The sequence below is a fragment of the Propithecus coquereli genome, unplaced genomic scaffold, assembly GCF_000956105.1.
Source record: "Propithecus coquereli isolate 6110/MARCELLA unplaced genomic scaffold, Pcoq_1.0 Scaffold44, whole genome shotgun sequence".
NCBI lineage: Eukaryota > Metazoa > Chordata > Mammalia > Primates > Indriidae > Propithecus > Propithecus coquereli.
The window spans coordinates 10,763,891-10,775,126 of NW_012150174.1; the positions used below are offsets into that span (position 1 = coordinate 10,763,891).

The 11,236-nt window shown below is 51.3% G+C and overlaps 1 protein-coding gene across 1 annotated transcript in view; it reads left to right on the forward strand.

Moving 5' to 3' along the window:
* Positions 1-10,503, forward strand: part of ST5 (suppression of tumorigenicity 5) — a 109,014-nt gene extending 98,511 nt beyond the window's left edge. The window contains exons 14-20 of the mRNA XM_012654353.1: positions 1,761-1,909; positions 5,377-5,554; positions 5,816-5,857; positions 6,862-6,973; positions 7,559-7,798; positions 8,657-8,743; positions 9,734-10,503. Coding sequence (XP_012509807.1) covers positions 1,761-1,909; positions 5,377-5,554; positions 5,816-5,857; positions 6,862-6,973; positions 7,559-7,798; positions 8,657-8,743; positions 9,734-9,768 — 843 coding nt within the window. The 3' untranslated portion in view covers positions 9,769-10,503. The remainder of the gene's footprint in view (positions 1-1,760; positions 1,910-5,376; positions 5,555-5,815; positions 5,858-6,861; positions 6,974-7,558; positions 7,799-8,656; positions 8,744-9,733) is intronic.
* The last annotated feature ends 733 nt before the right edge of the window (positions 10,504-11,236 follow it).

An 11,236-nucleotide genomic window follows, 5' to 3' on the forward strand; every position in this document is an offset into this window, starting at 1 on the left:
GGTGCTGGGCTTCACGAGGGATTGGCTCTTGTGAGGAGAGAAGGGAAGGGCAGCAGTTGGTGGATTTTGAATTTTCATCTGATGGCTTAGATTTTCTCCAAGTAGAAAAAGTTATCCTCTGAGAATAGGAGGTTGATGTTGGGTTCTTAGGAGAGGGAAGAGAAACAAATTATTTATTGTCCTACCTACCCCCTGTCAGATGTTAATCATACCCTTCCTCTGTCCTGCCAGCAGTCTTGACTGATTGTTTTTTTGTTTGTTTTTTAATTTTAATTTTTTTTTATTTTTGCCACCACCCTTCCCAGGCCCACCCTCCACAACCCCCGAGCTGTGATTGTTTAGGCTTGTTCAGCCCCACTGGGCTTGGTCTCCTTGAGGGCAGGGATGAACGAAGAGGCCCAGGGCATGGGAGCAGCCTGTGGGAACTCCTGATCCTGGCGGGGCTGGACCCTGGGGTAGTGGGAGTACAGCCCAGGTGCTGGAGAGCGGGGCCTGCTGGGTTGTGTACAGGGAGCTTGCGACATCTTCCTAGGTGGGGACAGGGACTAGAGCAGGTACAATTGTGGTGTGGCAATCCTTCAGTCCACATGCACTGAGCATTTGGGGAGTAGCCAGCACCGTGCTAATCCAGGCCTTCTGGGAGCTCACTGTCCGTCAGGAGAGGCAGTGTAAACAGATTGGTACAGCGACCTCTGCCCGTTTTGCGGTCTCTCTGGGGCCCAGAAGGATGAACACTGAGCTAGGAGTTAGAGCTCCTTCGCTCTCTTAAACCCTGAGGAACAAATGAGATGATGTAGGGTAAAAAACTCTTGCAGAACATTAGTTCTGATACCACAGGGCTGTAAGAGAGAACTGGTTTCTCACTCTAGTTCTCAGGAGGCCTGCATGTCCCTGCTGCACACAGGTGCTCAGGGACCAAGGATGAGACTGGGCAGGCCCCAGTGACAGCTGCTTCGGCACGGCCTGAGGGTTGGCAGTTCTCTTGTTCTCACTGGGTCAGCTGCTACCCTCCACCCCTGTGTCTGTCCCCAGAGAAGTGACAGCTCATGCCATAGCACTGACCTTGGGAGCAGCCTTTGGAGGGAAGAGAGCTAGGACTGGCCCTGATAAGACAGTCCTGCTTCCTGGCAGGGTTGTGGAATGGCCAGCCCTTTCTTTGTGTTTTCCTTGTGCCTGGCATGAGAGTTAGGATGATGAAAATAAAGGCCAAGATGGCAGGACAAACATAGACTCTGGAAGGAAACTCCTTCTAGCAGGAAAGGGAGGGAGCATGGCCACAAGGACACCAGCATTGCCTTTCCAGAGATGGCTGAGAATAGAGTCCTGGGATGTGGAGATGTCACTCTTACCGTACCCTGGAGAGCAGTGATAGATCATGGGGTCTGATCATCATGGGGGCCAATCCTTTGTCCGGGGAGATGGGCAAAAGGGCGGGAAGGACCCTACAGATGAGGCTGTGTGGTTCCCCCCTCATTATCTGCTGGAGCAGCCAGCTCTTCCCTGCCTGAAATCTGGTGCATAGCCCCTCAACTTCCTTCTGGAGCCTTCCCCTGGTTCACAGTCAGCCCTCTCACCCACAGTCTGGGTGTCTGAGTGCTACGGGGCAGAGCTGTGGTCCGCCGGGAGGGGACACTGGGTCTTGTTGCATAGTGGGGTATGTTGGAGACACTTGGAAAGAGAGGCCGGGAAGGGGAAACCAGCCTCCAGTTGCTTTGTGTAGGGACCCAGGGTGGCACCACTTTCCCGTTGCTCTCCTGCAGGTGTTAGAGCTGCGGCGGCCCATGGACTCCCGGCTGGAACATGTGGACTTTGAGTGCCTGTTTACCTGCCTCAGCGTGCGCCAGCTCATCCGCATCTTTGCCTCACTGCTGCTGGAGCGCCGGGTCATTTTTGTGGCAGATAAGCTCAGGTAGGGCCCAGCAGGGCAAGGAAGAAGAGGGGGAGACACACCCACTAACTAATTCAACAAGTGTTTACGAGACCTAGTGTATACCAAAGACCGTGCTATTGGCACGGGTGTTATCTGTGTGCGTGTGTGTTTGGTGAGAGCAAGACCAAATAGAAAGGTGAAAGGTTAGCAAACCAAAGAAGAGAGGATAGTTGAGGGGCAGAGAGTTCGGGAGCTCACAGATGGCAGGATTGAGAACCCCGTGGAGGACTTGGCTGGAGGCAAGAGGGGGGTCGCTTCTTCCTTTGCAGTAGCCAAGATGACGCAGGTGCAGATATATCTGTATGGAGAAAGCTAAGAACCTAAGGAGATTTCTAGCTGATGGCAGCATTTCTTCTAGAGGGGGAGGTGAGGCTCCTCTCTGTGGGATGCTGAGTTCGAGGAAAGTGATGAGCTCTCGGAAGAGCCACAATGAGGAAGGGGCCCGGGCACTGACTGGGGACAGCATGAGGAGCACCGAACCAGCAGTGAGGGTCCAGCTGAGGTGTCCCCTGAGAAGGCAGCTGAGTGGAATGACAGCGCTGGGCACTTGGGGAGTTGTGGAGGTGGATGAGGTGAGGGCTTTGAGGGTGCGGGGAGGAGAGTGTTGGCAGGAAGGTGGGTCAGTCAAACCAGAGAAAAGAGGGTGTCTGGGGCCTAGATGGGCCAGGGAGGGAGGGGGAGCCACTTTAGGAGGAATAGAAAAGAGCTGGATAGCTCTCAGGCTGTAGTCTGAAATGTTGGCATCTGTGATATTTACAAGTAGAGGTGCCGAGCAGGTCTGGTTGTGGCCGTGGGAAGGGTGCAGAAGAGATGGTCACTGGATATAAGGTGCTCTAGGGAGGAAGACATTCTAGGCAGCTGAGGTTTAAAAAAAAAAAAAGTGGCTGGGCACGGTGGCTCGCACCTCAAATCCCAGCACTTTGGGAGGCGGAGGCAGGAGGATCACGTGAGGCCAGGAGTTCAAGACCAGCCTGAGCAATGTAGTGAGACCCCATCTTTATAAAAAATACACAAATTAATTGATTTTTAAAAAGTGTATGTTGGGGGTGAGACAGGCAGGAGAGAATGGAATCTTGGCAACACACTGTATATTCTTTTTCCCAAAGAGTCCATCCCAAGCTGTGGTTTCTCTGGAGTGGTGGAATTAATTCAGTCATTTAGACATTAATTAAGCTACCTGCTATGTGCCTTAGCATATGTAAGAAAAATCCTCTTTCTGGTTTGTTCCCCAGTGAGCACCAAATCCCAGGGGTGTCTCCTTCTGTATGTATGAGGGGTAGTTGGGAGGAACAGGAGGAATGACTCCCGATTTCCCTCACAGGGGCAGGAACCCAGACCCACCCTCAGCCCAGAAGGAAGGAGAAGGAAAAACCAGAGCTGCTGACTTTTCCAGAGAGTGCCAGGGTTTAGAAATGAAAACCATCCCTCACTTCTTCTCATCACAGCCTTGGTGCTTCTGTTACCTGTAGTTCCAGGTGTTTCGTGGGTCCATCAGGCCCTTATGAAGGGACCCAGCCCAGCAGCTGGAAGTAGCTGGGCATGGCAGCTCCAAGAGGCCCCCACCTGCCGAATTCTGCCAGCCGTGGTCATTGCCAGCCAGCAATGCCCCTGACTGCCTAGCTATGGTGTGCTGGCCTGGCCTGGCCTGGCCTTAGTGGCTCCTAACAGAGCCTGGACCCTGAGGTTTCCTTTCTTGAAGGATCCACCCCTCATTCAGTGCTGAGCCTCCTCTTTGCCACCACCCCCAGCCCAGCCCCTGTGGGGCTGTGAATACAGCTGTTGTTTCCTGTGCTTGCAGCTGCCTCTCACATTCCAGGGCCATTCTGGGAGGAAACATCCCAAGGTCCTGTTTTTGGCCTGGCTCAGTATTCAAGTTCTACCAGTCTTGGGTCTTAGAAAAGATGTCCTTTCTACTGTACACTCAGAGTCTGTCCCTGACTGGAGCCGGGAGAGGTAGGTCCAGCCAGCTCATGTTCCACTGCTCATGTTTTAGGTTTTCTACAAGTTCTTTGTCACTCTTGCCTAGTTCTGATGTGGGGTGGTGAGAAGGGTACCCAGGCTCTGCATTCGTTGGCCGTAAGGGTTGCACAAAACCTTCTACCCCGCAAACCCCAGGCCCATTGGAGGGGATTGTGGAGATCAGACCCCTAATCCTGATGCAGGCCTTTTCCAGATCTGTTTCAGATAACTCTCCTGGGGATGTGGGGAGCTGCCATCCCAGGGCAGGGGCTGTCAGGGCCAGGACACCTGTGTCTCTGTGTCAAGGCCCAGCAGTATTTTAGGTGTGCATGGGGTGGCAGGAAAGCCAGGCAAGGCTGACAAGCACTTGTGAGCATCCAAAGGTCCTTCTAGCAAAGGGGGTTTGTTTCTGTCAGAGGTGGGACCCATGTTCTCTCACTGGTGCGTGTGAGAGGGTAAGAAGCTGCTTAGGTAGAGCACAGAGCGCTCATGGCTACAGGTGCAACCAGTAGATGCAGAGGGAAAGTCAGGCTTGGAAATGAGCTGAGCTCTGGGCCTCTGTCTCCTCGTCTGTGATATGGGCCCCAATTTGACTCTCCTCGTGACAGACGGGGTCCTTCAGGCCAGTGTGTTTCCTGGTGCCCCATACCAGCCCTCAGCACATGTAGGGAGTGGGCGCTCACTTCTGTACATTCCACCTGCCACCTTAGGGCTTGTCCTTCAGTCTCCCATCTGTCAGTCAACTTGGGCAGCCAGCCCTGTGGGGCTCCTGGGTCGTGAGATGGGTGATCCCACTGGGACTTGTGGCTGCTCTGGAGCCTGGGAGGGAAAGTGGGAGTGGGCCCTTTCGGCCTGCTAAGAATGGTGCCAGCTGCCTCGCCTTCTGATTTCTCTGCACTCACTGCTCCTCAGTCAGACCACTGTTTCCAGTTAAGGAGAGGAAGGAATGGAAGGCAAGAGGGCGAGAGCAGAACAAGTAATGCTGGGCTGGGAGGCAGCAATACCGCTTGTGTCCCAGCTCTGACACTTGACCAAACTGACCCTTGGTATCGCCGGCCCCAGCTGTGAAATGCAGAATTGATAAGATGACCTCCGAGGCCCTTCCTGCTCTTACCTGTTGTGGATTTATGAGCAACTATTGCTCCTCCCCAGCCTGAGCTGATACTCCCACACCAGGTCAACCTGTGCATCTGGGTGGCCCTTGGTTATGTGTGAGTGTGAGTTCTTTGTGTGTTCAAGTATTGCTACATACCTTCCTGGTTATTTGTAGGTAGAGTCCCCCAAGAGGGTAGCACCAGTGTCCTTGAGGCCCCAAGCAATGGGAAAGTGGGGGCTTCACCAGTCTGCAGGGTTCAACCCAGGCCACCAAGGCCCACTGGCATTTTTGTTGCACTGGGAGGTTTACTATCCCAGGATAGTAAACCCCAGTAGCTCTAAGGTGCTGGTCCTGGGCTCAGGTGCTGTCTCTCTGTCTGTCCGCCCATCAGTACCCTCTCCAGCTGTTCCCATGCAGTGGTGGCCTTGCTCTACCCCTTCTCCTGGCAGCACACCTTCATTCCTGTCCTCCCGGCCTCTATGATTGACATCGTCTGCTGTCCCACACCCTTCCTGGTTGGCCTGCTCTCCAGCTCCCTCCCCAAACTGAAGGAGCTGCCTGTGGAGGAGGTGAGCCACCTGGGGAGCCAGCTGGGGGAAGGGAGGCAGAGGGGAGGGAAGAGGGAAAGGAAGAGAGGCTGCTAGGATCTTCTTAGTTGTGGCCTCTGGGCCTCTCTACCCAGCTCTCATCCTTTCTCCCTGGGAGGTCTGTCTCTGGCTGGAGTTATTTCTGTTATCTGACCCTGGGAACCTGAGGGGTCTGGAGGCCTGGCAGAGGGCATTGCAGGACTCATACCCTGAACCACTGCCACTAATGACTCCTTTTCTCAGGCACTGATGGTGAACCTGGGATCTGACCGATTCATCCGACAGGTGAGAGCAGCGCGCCGCAGAATCTTGGCCTGCGCTTGGGTGGGCCCTTGGTAGACTCAGGCTCCCGAATACCCCCACTGTCATGAATACTGCTTAACCTTCACAGCCTGCTTGTTGAACTTTCTGAGTTCTCCACTCACAGAATAGACAGGGGTGGGGAGAAGCTGATCTTAGGAGCCTTGACCTCAGCAGGATCTGCCTTTCCAGTTGGCATCGTCAGGTTCTGGAAGACAGTGAGCGAATTCGAAGAACATGGCCTGGAAGTCCAAAGACTTGATCACTGAGCTCCACCACCTTTGAGCCACGTGGTCTTGGACAGGCCTCCAAACTTCTCTGAGCCAGTGTTCTCATCTGTAAAGCAGGGATGGTGATAACACCTGCCTTGAAATGTTGCTGGGGGATCACTCAAATAAGTATCAAGTGCTATATAATATACAGGCTTGCAATCACTGTCATCAGCCACAAAAAGCCTTTCTCGGTCATGGAAATCCTCCTGGCTTTCTACCAAGGAGCACAGCCCCGTGCCATCCCCTCTGGGGAAGTACTATTACATGCCACTCACAGTGCTGAGGACTCTGGGTGCAAGGCACTGGACCAGAGTGTGGAGACAGGAATGACAGACTGACCTCATCCCTGAGACACAGGGTGGGCCACCATCTTCTTGCCCTGAGCCAGCTGTACTTCCCACCTGGAGCTGAAGATCAAGGAATTAGGGAGTTGGGGTGTTGGGGTAGGAACCCCTGGCTGGTCCTAATCACAGTGGGCTGTGAATGCCACCGGTTCTACCACTTTTTATCTATGTAACCTTAGGCAAGTTTCTTAACCTTTCTGTGCCTCAGTTCCTCATCTTAAAATGAGGTTGATAATAGTTATCCAGGGTTATGGGGAAAATTAAACAAGATTTTATATTTAAGCTCCTTGAATAGGGCTTAGCACACAGTAAGTAAGTGCCCAGTCAGTGTTGGCTACGATTACCATCACCATGGTTTTTCCTTCTCCTGCAGATGGACGATGAGGACACATTGTTACCTAGGAAGTTACAGGCAGCTCTGGAGCAGGCTCTAGAGAGGAAGAATGAACTGATCTCCCAGGACTCTGACAGCGACTCTGATGATGGTGAGGAAGGCTTGCTGGGGCAGAATCAGCTCTGCTCTGGGTCTGGGCCTCACAGGCCAGGACTCTGTTTCTGTGCACAGGCCCCTTCTGGTTGATGAGGCTCCAGCTACAGGACCTTGGTCTCCCTCTAGCGCCTTCCTCTACCCCAGGAGAGTTGGGAAGGAGAACCCAAAGACGTGATAATCACAAAGACTCTTCTTGTTGACAGGAAACTAAATTATTCCTCTCTCTCAGGCTTTCCCTTAAGCCATTGCAGGAGATGGAGGGAACTTGCTCTTCCTGGGAAGGCAAGAGATCACATAGGGTGAGGGGTGTGAGGGAAGTGGAGCTCTGGCCTCTGACTTCTACTTTCATTCATCTAGCAATTATTTGCCAACTTCCATGTTCAGGCACAGTTTCTGACCTCCAGGAGCTCGTGCACTAGTTATACTATAAGCCCATGAGCACAAGAGATACAGTTTCAAGAACAGGAAGGGGTACTGGCTGGAAGTTTTGTTGGGAGAGGAACACTACACCAGCTGGAGATTAGGGGAAGGCCTTGTAGGCTCTTGACCTGAACCTCAAAGATTTTCTTTTCCTTTCCAGAATGTAATACCCTCAACGGGCTGGTGTCGGAGGTGTTTATCCGGTTCTTCGTGGAGACTGTTGGGCACTACTCCCTCTTCCTGACACAGAGTGAGAAGGGGGAGAGGGCCTTTCAGCGAGAGGCCTTCCGCAAGTCTGTGGCCTCCAAAAGCATCCGCCGTTTTCTTGAGGTTTTTATGGAATCTCAGATGTTTGCTGGCTTCATCCAAGACAGGGAGCTAAGAAAGTGTCGGGCAAAGGGTAAGGCCAGAAGAGCTTGGGGTTGGGAGCTGTGGGCCCTCTTCTGTAATGCTTCTGCCGCCAGCAGGGCTATATAACCAGGCACTGTGATGGAAGCTCTTGGGCATCAGCTGGGGCCAGGCCTGCCAACTGGAAAGGCAGATCCTGCTGAGGTCAAGGCTCCTAAGATCAGCTTCTCCCCACCCCTGTCTATTCTGTGAGAAACTTCCAAGGGAGCTTTCTTCTCCTTCTGTCCCAGTAAATGCCTTCACAAGTCTGTGCACAGGCTGGAGCCATGTGGCTAGAGAGTGGCACTAATCTCTACCTAAGAGCAGCAAGCTGGTGGTTGCCCATCTCTTCCTCAGATGCCCTTCTTATTCAGAGAAAAGAACCAGACTGAGCAATTTGAGGGGGTTCTGAGAACCTAGGGGTTGGGAGGTCTCTTAAAATTGGGCTAGCTATGTTAGGTTGGTAGCAGTCCCCATTTAAGGCAGGTGGTTATCTTAAGTTTTTTCTGTCTAACCTCAAGGTTATTATTTCTTTTGTCCATTAATGCTGTCCATTTAGTATAACAAACCTTTTTGGGACAACATGGTAGAGTGGTCTAGAAGAAGCTAGTGGTGTCCACTTAGGCCAGCTCTGCAATAAGGGGTGGCATCCTCACCATAGTGCAGCTCAGGAATGAGCATTTTGAGGCATGGTATCGAGGATCTTTTTGCTATTAGCAGTGAACACCTGTGAGATGTTACTAAAGAGAGTTTTGATACAAATTATAATCCCAGATGCTTGGTTTCTCCTTTTGTGGCATCTGTGCCCGTGGTCTCCTTCACTTCCTGCAGTGACTGTTCTCTTCCTGTTACTGTTTCTCTTCTCACCTAGGCCTGTTTGAGCAGCGAGTAGAGCAGTATTTAGAGGAACTCCCTGACACTGAACAGAGTGGAATGAATAAGTTTCTCCGAGGTTTGGGTAAGTAGTCTTGTTACTGATGAGACAGGTGTTCAGCAGGAAGGTAGAGTCTGGGGATCTGTGCCCCAGAATACTCTAACCCACTGCCAACAGTTGTTTATATCGGGGCTGTAGACAGAACAGGATGGGATCCCTTGGTGAAGAGAAGGTTCCCAGCCAGTGCTCCAAGGGCATTTAGCATAGTACAGTCATCTCTCTGTATCTGTGGGGGGCTGGATCCAGGATCCCCCCAGATACCAAAATCCATGGATGCTCAAGTCCCTGATACAAAATGGCATAGTGTTTGTGTATCACCTATGCATATTCTCCTGTATACTTTAAATTATCTCTAGATCACGTATAATACCTATTACAATGTAAATAGTTGTTATATTGTATTGTTTAGGGAATAATGACAAGAAAAAAAGTCTGTACATGTTCAGCACAGACACAACCATCCATTTTTTTCCTCAAGTATTTCTGATCTGCGGTTGGTTGAATCCATGGATACAGAGCCCATACAGAGGGTCTACTGTATTTACCAAACTGCAGAACAAAGAGAAACCACAAGTTCTCCCATAAGGCAGGTTTCTTTCTGTGTGCACGCCTTCCTGAGTGAGTATGAGGGCCATTAGAGCCAGTGAGCTTTTCCTCATCTAGGCCATATGAGGTCTACAAAAGCAGTGCCAGAGTGCTCTTCCTGCAAAGCTCTGCTCCCTTCAGGGTGCTCAGCTGGCTTGATCATAGAATCATAGTGTCTCCATTTGAAGGGATATGGAGGCCAAAGAGGTTAAGTGGCTTACCCAAAGCCGCACAGTGGTTAATACCAGTGCCCTCATTAGAGCTCTCCAGTGTTTTCACCACCCTGGATCAGATCTGTCACAGCTATAATGCAGTCTTTCTAATCCCTTCTCTCCCACTGAGAAGGTTAGGGCTGCAAGAAGGAGAAGGGGTGGAGGTTGGAAGAGATGATATTGAAATATTCTCACTCTTGCCCTCTCTGGCCCACAGGCAACAAAATGAAGTTCCTCCACAAGAAGAATTAAACCCCTTTCTCAGTAGCAGAGTCCAGCGCCTTGCAGAGCTTGGAGCCTGGGGAGAGGGCCCAGCCTGGGACCCTGTGGCTGCTCTGCCCCTGCAGATCCCATGCTCCAAGCCAGCCCATCTCTGCCTTCACAATATCCCAGGATACTGTTTGTAAATAATCTGCTGTAAGCTTTCTTAACTGTTTTTGTAACAAGCAAAGAGAATATGGTAAATATTTGTATATTCCCAAGGGGCCGGGTGCTTTCCTGTCCTGCCGGAGCATGGATGAAGTTTTGCTGGGTGCTTGTGACTGGCCAACTATGTGCAGCTGACTGTCTCAGCCCAACCACTGATCCTCCCTGGAGGCTTTTGGCCTGCCTCCCTGCCTGCGGCCCCTGCTGCCAGTCTCGGGCCCTGGAGAGCAGATGCTGTCTTGTTATGTACAGGAGGACTATTTTGTTTTTTAAGTCAGAGTTTCTATTTTTTTCTGGCAGTTCCCCTCCCAGCCCTCTGTTTTTGAAAGGCAAAGGCCAGTCAGTCCCCATTTGCAGCATGGTACCAGGCTCTTGAGCCTGGTCCTCTTACTCCTCCCACCCTCTGAGATGGTCAGTGAGTCATGGGAAGCCCACCCCACAGCTCTGCCAGTGCTCTCTAGGCCCGGCTCGCAGTCAGTGGTGGCCATGATGCGGTACAGGGGATCCCTCCTTCCCACCATCTACGGGTGTTCTCAATAAACAGTGTACAGTTTGGGCCCACAGCCTCATGTGTTCCTTGGCTTCATTATCTAGAGTTCTCTCTCCTGTGAATGAGCTGAGACTGGCTATTCAGGGATGAAACACCATCATGCAGGGAATTGAGTTATTTAAGGGATTGGCTTCATCATGAGTCACTGACCGCCCCTGAAATTGAGTTCTCTGGTCTGAGTGGTATGACTGGTTTTAAGAGAAGATATCTAATCATTGTTCTGGTTCAGCTTCCCACTTTAGTAGCCAACTGTTCAGACTCTACTTAAGTATTTTCAGTGATGGAAAGAATGTTGTCTGCCTTTTGGCTTCATTACTACGTAAATCTTAACATTTCCGTATTCAGTCTGAGGCCCCTGAGACATCACTGGGTATCCTGATGTTGGTGGAGTGAAGCTAAGCTGATGCCAACCCAGGGCTTGGTCATACATTGATCCATTACCTATGATTCTTCCATGTCACTTTGTGAATGATTTTCTCCATTGAAACCCTAGGTTTTCATACAGAAAGTTTTGCCACCTTCCGTGGAACAGCAAGGAGAGAAGCAAGATGGGGAATAAGGATGGCTTCAGCTTTCTACCCACCAAGGCTTTGGTAGAGCAGAGACCTTGAAAACTCCCACAATGAGCCAGTAAACTGCAACTATTTTCATTGGTATTGGGTTTAGGTTTGGCAGGAGTTGAACCTTGGAATAAAGTTTTCCTGTCCTACCACCCTAAACCAATTTAAACAGGAGATGATCCCA